Source organism: Myxine glutinosa, chromosome 1 (assembly GCF_964187855.1).
Source record: "Myxine glutinosa chromosome 1, kmMyxGlut1.1, whole genome shotgun sequence".
NCBI lineage: Eukaryota > Metazoa > Chordata > Myxini > Myxiniformes > Myxinidae > Myxine > Myxine glutinosa.
Window position 1 is genome coordinate 224,390,335 of NC_136261.1, and position 13,680 is coordinate 224,404,014.

The 13,680-nt window shown below is 42.8% G+C and overlaps 2 protein-coding genes across 3 annotated transcripts in view; one reads left to right on the forward strand and one right to left on the reverse strand.

Annotated features, from left to right (window-relative positions):
- LOC144891290 (uncharacterized) overlaps nucleotides 1-13,680 on the reverse strand; it is a 981,422-nt gene that overhangs the window by 566,693 nt on the left and 401,049 nt on the right. The gene's annotated exons all lie outside the window — the stretch shown is intronic.
- Nucleotides 1-13,680, forward strand: part of LOC137434348 (uncharacterized) — a 37,061-nt gene that overhangs the window by 18,970 nt on the left and 4,411 nt on the right. Inside the window, exons 2-6 of one of the 2 annotated variants that reach the window (XM_078784238.1) lie at nucleotides 5,487-5,549; nucleotides 5,649-5,789; nucleotides 11,145-11,207; nucleotides 11,309-11,449; nucleotides 11,744-11,795. In XM_078784238.1, coding sequence (XP_078640364.1) covers nucleotides 5,487-5,549; nucleotides 5,649-5,789; nucleotides 11,145-11,207; nucleotides 11,309-11,449; nucleotides 11,744-11,795 — 460 coding nt within the window. The remainder of the gene's footprint in view (nucleotides 1-5,486; nucleotides 5,550-5,648; nucleotides 5,790-11,144; nucleotides 11,208-11,308; nucleotides 11,450-11,743; nucleotides 11,796-13,680) is intronic. The other variant, XM_068127261.2, reaches the window with a different exon arrangement.

The following is a 13,680-nucleotide window of genomic DNA, read 5'->3' on the forward strand; positions in this document are numbered from 1 at the left end:
AGGAAAGGAGGGTGCAGGGTTGCGGTTTTTATAACCCTCACTTTGTAAATAATTCTTGTAAATATTCCATTATTAAAAGGTTAAAGGTCGCACCCGTAATTAGTCAATATGCAACACGTAGGCCACCATAGGAACTTTAGTTATTTCCTTATTATGTGTCAGATAAGGCCGTGTTCCCAATAGTTGAATCTGTGTTGCATTAATCAAATAAGATAGGCCCCATTCGCTTCCTTTCCAATCTCTCTGTCCCAATTCTATTACGCGCCTCTGCTTGCCAGCAGCGTTCGCTGCGTTGAGCTGAAGTTTGCTCAAACAAACGCCATTGAACCTGCGGTCTCAGGCCGAGGAAAAAGGGGGCCGGACACAAGAACGAGGCGTGGCCCTGTCAACTCGCCATCAAGGGCGGAGCCGGTAAGCCCTCGCCAACCAACCAGGGCTGAGGTGAGCTCACTGGCGGGCGTGGTTTCGAAGTGCGCGCATTGATCTCAAAGCGCGTTATATAAGCACAAGCGCGGCGCCCTTTTACGGACTGCGCGGAGGTCTGGCCAGCGAGCACATTTGCAAAGGACTGCGCCACAGACTGCTTATTGTAATGGACTGCGCAGGGGACCATCGATTGTAACGGACTTCATACGGGGGACTTCATTCGGCGGCCTCCTTTTGCAAGGACTTGAAGGACTGCATGCAAGAAGAACTGCTTGAGGGTGCCCCTTTGATACGAACTGCCTTGTTGAGGCGAACATTAATAGAGAGAGAGAGAGCGTTGGTACGCTATACGGTTATCCCGTGCGTAGCATCCCAGTCCCCCCCCCGATATATCTGCAAGGTCCGCTCGTGGTCAACGACACGCAGCGCACTGCCGGCCTGCTTCCATCACCACCACGGCATGAGTCGGGACCGGACACGGAGCCTGACCATCTGCCTGGACCTTCCTCCCCTACCACTACAATTCCGTGTGAGTGTGTCTGTTTGTCCTGGGGTTATAAGTTAAGACCGTATAAATAAGATTGCCCTGTGTCGTTTTGTTTCTTCTTCCTCCTGTATATTCCTTTCGTTTCCTCTTTGGTTTGTTAATAAATGTACCTTGTTATTTCTTGGTTTTCCCCTAATCTGATCGCCTCCGTCCTTTCTTTCAATTGAGTACCTGTGGCACGATTTCGGAACCGCTCAAGATCGGGTTTAGTTTTATTGTTAACGGCTCGGATCGCGGATCGCTAACCGCTCGGCATTTACCATCCTATCCGCGGTTCGAGCGGGATTTATTTCCATGCTTTACGGTCGGGTTAGTAAGTAGGTATTTGGGACTTCATTGACCAATCACCCTAGCTAATTCCGACCGGAAGGAGCGTCATAGCTTCCAGGATTGGGGGGCGGCCAGCTTAAAAGACAAGGGGATTAACCCCCCCCTTGATAAGGGGAGCGCCAACCCCCGAATCCGCAACTATATATATATGTATGTATGTATATATATATATATATATAATTATATATATATATATATATATATATATATACATATGTATATATATGTATATATATGTATATATATGTATATATATGTATATACAGTGAAACCTTGACTTACGAGTGCACCAACTTACGAGTTTTCCGAGATACGAGCCGTCGCTCGGGCGGTTTTTTGCTTTGTGATGCGAGCCGAGATCTGAGTTACGAGCTTACGCCACCCGCCACTAGGTGGCCCAACGAGCATTCAGGTCACGTGGTTATCTTGCCGTGCAAGCATCTCTGCCGTATATCGCTGCTGCTTTGTTTTCGCATTTTTGTTATTTTGGAAAATTTCTTAGTTTTAACCATGGGTCCTAAGAAATTGAGTGCCAAGGGCAGTGCTGAGAAGAAGAAGAGGATGATGTGCTTGGATATAAAACACGCAATCGTCGAAAAACATGAGCGAGGTGTGCGTGTTGTCGACTTGGCGAGGCAGTACGATCGTAGTACTTCTACGATATGTACGATTTTGAAGCAGAAGGAGTCGATAAAGGCTATAACGCCAGCCAAGGGCGTTACGATTATTTCAAAGCTCCGGACCTCTATCCATGAAGAGATGGAGAAGTTGTTGTTTGTGTGGTTGATGGAGAAGCAGCTCGCAGGAGATACCGTGACCGAGAGCATCATGTGTGAGAAGGCACGAGACATTTACGGGGATTTGGTGCAGCAGGCGGCGGGAACATCAACGGACGAGGCATCGGAAGAGTCATTCAAAGCCAGTCGGGGATGGTTTGATAATTTTAAGAAGAGGACCGGCATTCACTCCGTCGTCAGGCATGGCGAGGCAGCAAGCTCGGATGTGAAGGCAGCTGAAGATTTTATTATAACTTTTGCCGAACTGATAGAAGCCGAAGGACACATCCCCCAGCAAATCTTCAACTGTGACGAGACGGGGCTCTTCTGGAAAAAGATGCCGAGGAGGACGTATATAACGGCAGAGGAGAAGAGCATGCCAGGCCACAACTTGTTCAGAGTGCCGGCGATAGCTCGCCTTCTCTTTGTGGAAGACACGGTGAGATCCTTAACATCCAACAACTAATGGGATGCAAACGGGGAGCCCAGTTTAGCGGTACACACATTGATGAATCACCCTGCCTGTGAAACACCGACATGACAGGTTATAGCTGGGTCGGGATTCAAACCCAGGCTGGACAGTTTAGAGTCAAGTGTGCGTACCTCCAGTCCAGGCCATCCTGCCAACTTGTATGCTGCATACAGGTGAAATATAAAGCGCGAGATATTTATATATATATATTTCAAAAAAAATTGGTGTGGTTTTTGTGGGGCTGGAACGGATTAATAGCATTTCAATTCATTTTAATGGGGAAATTTAATTTGAGAAACGAGTAAATTGAGTTACGAGCTCGGTCACAGAACGAATTAAACTCGTAAGTCAAGGTTTCACTGTCACTGTATATATATATACTGTTACGGATTCGACACTTCCATCTTTGTGGTTTTCATCTACTCGAAGCATTTTTAGTTTCATATGCTATTATTGTTACAGTTTGAGTGTGAAATGGAGATAACTGTCTTCAAAGGTAAAAATTAGTGTTTCAAAAGAAAAACCAAATGGATCGGGTGAAACCGGAAGAGGATGAAGAAGAGGCTGGAGTGACGAGTGAGATCGGGAAAGGAAGGCCGATCTGCTTCGAGGTGTCGAGCGGGCGCTGGGGGACATTGGTCACGAGCGAATATTGGTTTCCCCGGGAAAGGGATTCCTGTGACAGTGTCGTTATTGCTGTGGCAGATAAACCTGCGTGACGGGTTTTGCTTTTGGTTCCAAAAGTGAATCATTGTTGGAGAGCAAGTACGCCTCCATTACGGGCCCGTCTGCCATTTCACCTCGCACCAGCCATTTCACCTCGCACCAGCGATTTGCTTGGTTCTCGTGTGTGTCGTGGATTTCGCTTGGGAATTTGCGGTTCTCCGCTTGGGAACTGCTGCTCGTTCATGTCAGCGTCATTGTCTGGTGGACCGAAGGTGTGAATTCCCAGTCGCCTTTTTGGGTGAACTTTTACCTGACCGACGTCGGCCCGACCTCACCCAGCGGCTCTTCTGCAGCGTCGACTGTCAGCCGTCCTGGGTTCACGTCTCAGTACGACCTTTTTCTTGTATTGTGATCACCGGAGCGTGGATCGACTTTGGCCTGGTGTCATGACAGTGACTTTGGGGGTGTTACAGTTCGCTCACGTGGAGTACCGTGAGTTATTGAGTTAAGAAACTGGTGGTACCATCAAAGGAATTATATGGTGTTTGCTGTGCAATTGAGGTTTTCTTGTACTTGCACAAGTTGTTATTATTGTGCAATATTAATACAATACTTGGTTTTTGGTTTCGATTGATTGGTGTGGTTTCACCATTGGTCATTGGCACACATAATAGCACATCTTTTTGCCGTGACTCCTTTCGGGGCTCGGAGGTACACCGTGACCAGGGTTTGGGGAGGAGCACGTAACAATACATACTTGGAAATGAAGTCTGAGATTGAAAGTGGTCGATTTTGAGTGTATTAACGGGGGTAGAAAAGATCAAGGTTTTGGATGTGGAAGATAAGAGATGGTGGTACTCTGCAAGATTCCATTCCAAATGGAGTTCAGACAGATCATATGTGATTTTTCTGGAAACTTCTCATGGGAAAGGGCCAGATAGTGGCAGCTGTGAAGAATACAGCAGATCGAATGGTTGCATGTGGTACAGATATACTATCAATCAACTTATTCAGGCTTTGGAAGGAAATGTAAATGTTTTTCTGATTGAAGTACAACCTGAATAAGTCGATGAGGTGAATGCGTTCATTGAGAGTCTTAACCCGGTTGGCACCATTAAGGGTACAATATAAATCCACCAAATCGTGTGCAATGAACGGGGAAATTGGGGCACCTGGAGCTCTGGTGTTATTGCATGATGCCTAATGGTACAGAATCCTGTCTCTGCTACTCAACAGTGGAGGTACATTTGGCTGAAGCAATTGATTCACCACAATCTACCACTATGAAAGTCAAAAATAGGTTGTCAGTTGAGCAGAAACATAATTCTGAAAATAAATGGGTGGAAGGGTACAATGTAGTGATAGACTGTCTGGAATATTTGTCTGCTCAGGACGGAGATGATGATTGCTTGTACTGGAAGGCTTGGCGAGCAGCCAAAAGGACTGACGCACTCTCAGAGCTCATTGTCAGGCACTGTCAGAGATTTCATGATTGGGTCCAAGGGAACCTTTTACATCGGCCGAATGATCAATCAGGTCGGTGAGACGATTGAACTGAAATTTATTGAGGGTCAGAGACTATGAAATTCAAGTACGACTGGCCAAACAGGGATGATATTGAATCTGTCTGAGAAATTTATTCTCACCAAAGTGAAGTTCGAGGGTCCACCTCTGTTTGAACTGGATGGTGATCAGCTCTGCAAGATTCAATCTTGAGTTCAAGAATGCCAGGGGAAGTGATTTAGGTAATTTCCATTTTGATTTCAAGTTTGTTCTCAATGTCAGGATGTATGATGTGGTCAGGCAGACTTGTTTAATCTTTTTATTGATTTTTCTCCTTAATGGCCAATCTAATTGATGTCAGGTCATCTGTGTGTTATCTTCAACTAAACATTCGTTAGCTGTTCATGTTTTCTGCAGATAGTTTTTGATTTGTAATAAATTGATTAAATGTTCCAATAAATGACTTTGCTATCTATTTGTCCTCCAGCTTGGCAAATGCATTGTCTTTACCTTTATGGTGCAAACGATAAAAAAAAATAATGGTAATAACAAAAATTCATGCTTTTGCCAAAATACCCAGTAGAGCATTGCATATTGTCAAATTGACCAACAGAAGTTCAGATCATTTGGTTTCCTTTTCCTATTCAATTTCAAATCAATATTTTTCAGGAGATAGAAAAGTATTCCCTTGCCATCCAGAGCTTTATTGTGATTTTTAGTTTATGCTATTTAAAGTTGAGTTTTAATGTGATGTTGTATTTTTCAGATTTTATTGCAGAGGTCAAGGTGGAGTCCGAGTCCATTGATGATTACTCCTCACTTGTCAGAGGTCTGAAGAACAACAATAATACATGTAATAATCTTGTAATAATTAAAAATAACACAAATGCTTTCCCGAGTAAGCAACAAATTGTCAAATGGTTTGCAGGTGATGCTCATCTGGAGACAATGGAAACTTTCCAAAGTTCTTTTCAGACTTTTCAAGATGCTTTGAGAAATGAGCATGTAAAGCAGGAATCATGTGGTTCTCCTTCCAAGGAGTCCAGCAAAATTGCTCAGCTGCTCGAAGGTAAGCCGAGCTTCATAAATAACGCATCACATGGTGTTTACTTGTTTTGTTTGTCTTCTTAATGATGAAATGATTTCGTTCCAGAGTCTGTGGAATAACAGATATATTAAATTGTGGTTAACCAAGTGGGCTTGTTTAGGACACACTGCACATGAATAGCCATGCAGGGCTTGTGAGTAGATGGAGGGCGGGTGGGTCATATCCCCATTATTTATGGGGGGGATGTCGGTGGTGGGGGATGGTAAACACGCACATAGATCTGCTGTATCAAAGATTAATTTAGAACTGTTATGCACGTGGCTCGTGGAAAATGGTTGTTGTTGTATAGCCCCAGACAGTTCTCTCGAACAAGCCCTGCAGCATGTAGACAGCCGATCGATCTCGCAGGAATGACCCAGAGATCCCCCACAACCAGGATGGTGTACCCCTGCCTTCACAAAGTCAGGGCCACAACAGAGTTAGAGAGAGAGGGGAAACAGAGACAAGAGAGAGACAAGAGGGAAAGGGCCGGTCCATGCGGACCATTCGCCACTCTGACCGTGACCGTGCTGCCCTGACGAATCCGGGCAGCAGAGAAGAATGTAAGGGTAAGGTCTCGTCAAGGCGATTTATGTTGTCAAAGACTAGTCCAGTGGTAATGCGACAATGGATCTGCTCAGGTAGTACAGTGGCATACTCAGCTGGTGATGGTGGCTTATAAAGTGCAAAAGCTGTATCAATAAAGTGATATCCCATGACCCAGAAAGTTCAGAATTTTTTAGTTCAACATTTCTAGGAAGAGACTTAACTGAAAATGACAGCAGTATATGTTTATGGGTTTGTGTTTACCAGCACTCTCACATTGTAGATAAAGTCTTGGCCAATGGAATTGATGCATTTAGAAACTTTTTATCAGGTGTCTCACTGGAATTCTCAACCTTTCCAGTCTCTCATCTCCTCTTCCTGTTCAGGCTGGAGTTCCCCAAGGTAGTGTTCTGGGCCCTGTGCTTTTTCTGGTCTTCATCAATGATCTCTCTGACTCTCTTGAAAATCCTCTCTATCTCTTTGCTGACGACTCTACTCTCTGTCGCTCCATTCCTCATCCCTCAGATCGGCAGTCTGCAGCCTCCTCACTCTCTGCAGACCTGGACAAAATCACAGACTGGTCAAACAAGTGGAACATGTCTTTCAATCCTGACAAATCTCACACTCTTACAATGTCTCTCCGAAAGGACCGACTGGACAACCCTCCCATCTACTTTCTCAACAATCCTCTCCAAGAAGTTCTGTCGCTCAAGCTTTTGGGTCTCACTATCTGCCATGATCTTTCTTGGGAAAACCACATTTCCAAGCTGGCCTCCAAAGCCAGTCGCCGACTGGGCATCCTCCGTCGTGCGAAGTCCTTCCTTGGCACACCTGAGCTCCTCACCACATACAAGGCTTTCATCCGCAGCTCAATGGAATACTGTTCCCCCCTCTGGGCTGGTGCTCCTGCCTCACACCTTGCTCGGCTTCACGCTGTTGAGGCCAAAGCTTTCAGAATCATTGGAATCTCCTGCTATGTAGTCAACTCCGAGGGCCTTTCACTCACTCACCGCAGGCAGGTTGGTGGTCTTTGTCTTCTACCGACTCCTCTCCGGCCTTGCTCCCCCAGCTCTCTCTGTGCTCTGTCCCCCCAATATTCCTTCAGGTCGCACAAGATCTGCCTGCAACCCTCTTATGGTTAAACTGCCAAAGTCTCGGCTCTCTGCTCACCTTCACTCTTTCATTCCCCTTTTCTCCCACCTCTGGAACAAACTCCCCCACTCCCTTCAATCCCACTCCTCCCTCCAGGTCTTTAAAACAGCTGTTCACCACCATCTCTTATCTTCCCCCATCGAAAACCTTGATCTTTTCTACCCCCGGTAATTCACCCCAGAGTCCTTGCAGTGTTCATATGTTTTATTCCTCTCCCACCTCCCCCCAAGTCCTCCCGATGTCCCTGCTCTCAAATGTTGTGTTTGTGTCCTTCCCCCTCTTCCCCCTCTCTTTTGTGTCCTTCCCCCTCTCTCCCCATCTTGTCTGCCGCTCCCCTTGTTTTTTATGTTTTGTGTGTCGGTTTGTCTTTTTGTGTGATTAATGTTAGCTCTTTCACGAGCCTCGATCTTGTATACAAAAAACAAAAAAAACAAAAAAAAAATACTTGAGGAATAGCTTAACAGAGGAAGGAATGCATACATAATCAATGTTCAGTTGTGATAGTTGTGGGGCCATGAGAGGTCTTCCTCTCACCTTTTAATGTCAGTCGTCAACTGTATAGCTGCTCGTTTCAAAGTTCTAGTAGCATCTGAAGTACTCTGTCTCAAAGTTTTTATTTCCTGCTCCAACTGCTGTTTTTGTAATAACAATCTGCGTAAGTACTAATGCACTGTTCAGAAGCAGAAAGAGTTTTCCTTTTTCATTTGGAAATATCTGAATAGACGATCCAAGTTCTCCTTCTAACCTACGACGCACATGTTTCTTTGTTGAATCGAGCACATTTGACACCCAGTTCGTTCATTTCTTGAATAACGTTACAACTATTCACTTGTCAGTGACGTATTGTCTTGTATAAATCAAATAGCTTTTGGTAAACCTCATTCTCTCTGTCTGCATACTGTGTTGCTTCATTGTTTTCTGTATCATCATCAAGATCTTGTGCAGTCTTTTCAGGTTTTATTTTCAAGCCTTGTATAGTTCTTATAACATGTGGCATTATAGTGGCCTTCAACAACAACTAATTCATGGCTGCATATAGCCAGGATAGTACTGTCTTGTTTTTCAGTTTCTATCCTTCGAACAGTTTTGTCAGAATGTAGCTCTTGGCTCCTAATTACCATTTCTCTGGTTGTTCAGTCCTTATATTTATTCACTTTATTACAAAAAATGCATTTTTTTCTCTAATGTCAATAAAGTAGATAGTACCTGCCAAAGTGACTGTCTCGACTCTAGATGAAGTATCTGATTTTTCAGTTTTGACTTTTGTTCTGATAGACTGTAAGGATCTGATTGTAAATGAACTCTTACATTTTGCATGATAATATACCTCTGGTATTTCATCTTCTTTCACTGTTTTGGCAGTTACAAAATAGCAGAATGTTCTCTTGTTTTTGCTGCTTCTAATAATGTTTTTCCTGAACTCAGACTCAGGTGACACCGGCTTTGTATGATCATCATCAGTGCAGTGAATAATGCAGTCACTGGTCTTGCTACATTTTGATTTGTACGGACCAGCCTCCAGCCATTCTTCATCTGGACTTGTTTGGTTGGTCGGTTATAATCTGCAAAAAAAAAAAAATTTTCTGCAATGGGGGGTAGGGTAATAAAATAGCTTTATCTCAAAATTAATGACTTGGTTCTGGACACCACTTTAACATTCCTATCTTACACACTCCATGTAAGGATTTCTGGTCTTACTTTCTGTCTCACTCAAACTATAGCTACCGGGCTAGCTTTAATCTCTTTCTTGCAAACCAACACCATACACTTTTCTTCTATTTTATTTAAGGCCTGGCCTCGATGAGGACTATATAGTCCATGACTGGAGCCTTCAACATAAAAAATAAAAAAACTAGAACAATGTGACCGTCACCAATATGCATCCACATAGTCCCACAATGGGTAGTTGCCATCGTTCACTGTCCTAAAAATAAACAAGTTTGAATTTAAATTCCTTCAGCTGTTTTCAAGTATCACATTTTCACCAGCCATGACAGATTAACATCAATCGGTGAAGCAGTTTCAGAGAAGGGATTTTTTTTGTAATATAGGTTTTCAAGATAATATGGCTGCCATACCACATGACATATGACCTTTAAAATGTACACTCTGCATATGTATGGGTAGGGGATCACGTTTGTGAAGTTTTGTGTTGATAGGATAAGGTTCGTTTTTTCTATCCAAATGGCTGCCAAACCACGTGACCTACGACATCATCATTTTCAAACTATATGCAACAGTGCTGCTGGATGATAGTTGTAAAATTTCGCATCAATAGGGTGAGCGGTTTCAGAGATATAATTATTTAATATTTTCCTTCAACCCAATATGGCTGCCACACCATGTGACCAATGATATTTCCATGATCTTTTAATCACCATGCCTAGTCAATGACACACGTAAAGTTTCGAGTCGATCGATTTGGTGGTTTGGGTGAAGATTCTTTGTTGAGGTTTTAGGTTAAATCCAATATGGCTGCCAAATCATGTGACCTATGATGTCATAAATTTAATATTTCAATACAAATGGATCATAGATCATGTGCATGCAATTTCAGATTTTTAGGATAAGGAATTCGATTAAAACATTTTTGGCTGGAGTACAAACCTCCGCCAGGCTGAACATCGTGGGTGCCGGCTTGGGATCCCGGTTGATCGCGGAATTAATGCCAGGGGAGTTTACTCAGCCTGTCATCCTTCCGAGGTTGGCAAATTGAGTACCAGTTCACTGGTAATTCCCTGTGTGTAGCAAGAGGCGACTAACAGGGTTGGCGGCAGGAAGGGCATCCGGCCATAAAACATTGCTTCAAAAGGGGACCAAGGTGCCCGAAAAAGGCTAACCCCTGCACTGTGGGGAAAAATGGCCTCTAAAGGTGGTTCAGTTCAGTTTTTTTTATACCACTTCTTCTGTGATGTCATCATTATCATGCTTTTGTTCCCCATTGGAAGTACTTGGCAATGTGCCAAGTTTCAAATTTTTCCATGGAGCGGTTTCCGAGAGAGAATTTTTTCATTTAGTTAAGAATTTAATAAGGCTTTTTAAGATTGGGAGCAGGCTTTTTAAGAATAAGAATAATAAGAATTTAAATAATTTCTATTTTAAATAAATGAAGTCTTTTCTTAGACTAGGAAAACTGCTCTCTAAATATCAGTATTGGCATCAGCCCTTGAAAAACTCATATCGGTTGACCTCATGTCCTGCCCTTATTCCCCATAATTATTTTAAATAATTACTTTTAATGTTTTTTGTTTTATAATGTCCTGGTACGTCTTCCAAAAAATTATTTTTAAACAGAGCTGCACATTTCAGATGTCCATTATGTGAAAATGTAAGCTTGGGATATAATGCTACGAGAAAAATCGCATATGGAATATTTCCCCTGAGTGGTACCAGTAACCCATATTGATTGGCCCATGGACTATTTCAAGTCACTGATTCTATGAATTCTGTCCGTTTTCCACGATCACAGAAAATCATTGACTCTATGTTGACCAGCAGAACGTCAGATCATCGGATCATCTCCTTTTCTATTGAGTTTCAAATCTATATTTTTCGGGAGATTGAAAAGTGATTTTTAGTTTCTTTGGAGATGCTATTTAAAGTTGAGTTTGAATGGGATGTTGCATTATGTTTTTCCAGATTTTATTGTGGAGGTGAAGGTGGAGCCTGAGTTCATTGATGATTACTCCTCACTTGTCAGAGGTCTGACGAACAACAATAATAATAAATGTAATAATCTTGTAATAATTCAAATACCGCAAATGTTTTCCTGGTTAAGCAACAAATTGTCAAATGGTTTGCAGGTGAAGGTCATATGAAGACAATGGAAACTTTCCAAAGTTTTTTTCAGACTTTTCAAGATGCTTTGAGAAATGAGCATGTAAAGCAGGAATCATGTGGTTCTCCTTCCAAGGAGTCCAGCAAAATTGCTCAGCTGCTCGAAGGTAAGCCGAGCTTCATAAATAACACATCACATGGTGTTTACTTGTTTTGTTTGTCTTCTAAATGCTGAAATTAATTTGTTCCAAACTCTGTGGAATAACAGATCTATTGAATTGTGGTCAACCATGTGGGCTTGTTTATCCTCACGAGACAGGGATATTGGTTGCTTTTGAAATACACAGAAATTTTTCTGTACTTTGTATTTTTGGTCTTTACTCATGATAGATTGGACCCACCCTGCTCTGCTGCTCTTGCACATCCTCACTCTGTCCTTTTCACCCTGTCGTTTGCGCTAGGTCATCTTCCATCTGTTTGGAAATCCTCCAACATCACTGCATTACATAAAAGGTGCAAAAACTGATCCCCTCAACTACAGACCGATTAGTATACTTCCAGTCATCAGAAAGGTGATGCCATCCATCATCACAGTTGATATGAAATCTTTCCTTTCCTCCAACAACCATCGGTAAATTAATTTTGGCAACCAGGATGACAATTGATCCGTCAGCGAAGCAATGGGTGGGGTAGGCTCTGCTTGTTGTAAATACTAGGGCATGCCCGTACTATATATATATCTAAAAGTATATCCCCCCCCCCCCCCCCCTCTATTTACATGCAATGGTTTGGTCCAAAGCTAACGGCTTGCGAGTACGGTGACAATCCCCCCCCTCTATTTACATGAAATGGTTTGGTCCAAAGCTAACGGCTAGCGGAGTTTGGTAAAGAAATCGCCATAGCGTGCACAAATGCGCAGGAAAGCGAAAGAATCGCAAATTAGTTTTAATTAGTTTTAAAACATAGTTTAACGCCAACATAGCGGCAACATAGTTTGCCAACGTGAAATAAATGAATACGCTCTCAAATGTGCCAAAAAAAAAAAAAAACGCTACCCGTACGCTCTACCCCGCCCGTACGCCCGTAAACAAAAAAAACAACGCTCTTCGCTTCCGCCCTTCGCTCTGACTGAATTGGGAGAAATAATGCGCATAAGAAATCGAGAAATTATTATTTTCTCCGGAAGAAATCGAATTACGTACCGTAATGGCGCACGCGCTGGGCTCAGCATCAGCTCACTCTCACATCGGCCACGCCTACGCAATAACGCGTTCTGTGATTGGATGCCGGAAGTGCAGTCCTCACTATCCGGAAGGTCGTATATCGCAGTTACGATGAATCGCAAATTAGTTTTTATTAGTTTTAAAACATAGTTTAACGGCAACATAGTTTGCAAACGTGAAATAAATGAATACGCTCTCAAATGTGCCATCCGAGGCAGAGTGTGTCCGCCACGTTCGGCACATGCGATAGATCGCTGCTCTCTGATTGGTTGAATCGTTTTTTGGACATAGCTCGGTAAGTAATTGTCCGATTAATATGAAACCTTGAAAAGGCACATCCTCGGGTCCCCAGCAATATACCTGGCAAGTTTCAAGTATATCGGACCGGTAGTTGTCGAGAAACAGCGGTCACAGACATACAAACAAACAAACAAACGTACAAACAAACATACACACAGAGATTAGTGGAATTATAGATAGATATATATTTTAATCAAACTGTTCAATCAGATACACATATTGGAATTATATCGGCCATCGACCACTCGGTTCTCTAAATATCGGTATTGGCATCAGCCCTTGAAAAACTCATATCGGTTGACCTCATGTCCTGCCCTTATTCCCCATATTTATTAACGCACAGGTTGTAAACCTGGTGCGTTATAGCGTTTGCCTGGGAATTTCTGTCTCTCCAAAAGTGAAGCTCCGTTTCTGTCGCTCAGATGTGTAGCCAGTTTCTGTCGCTCAGATGTGTAAACATGACGTCATCAAATCTATATTTAGGCTAACCATGGGCTACCCCTTTGGCTGGTACGCGGCCGCTCGCTAGTACATAATATAGGATATATTTGTTATATGTTATGTTATAACATAACATAATGTTAAGTTTGTCTTTCTGTGTGATTAATGTTCGCTCTTTCACGAGCCTCGACCTTGTATACAAAAAAAAAAAAAATATATATATATATATATATATATATATATATAGGATATATGATATAGGATATATACAGGATAGGTTATAGGATATATATGTTATAGGATAGGAATATAGGACCCAAATGACCCAGAGGACCCAAATGACCCAGAGGACCCAAATGACCCAGAGGACCCAAATGACCCAGAGGACCCAAATGACCCAGAGGACCCAAATGACCCAGAGGACCCAAATGACC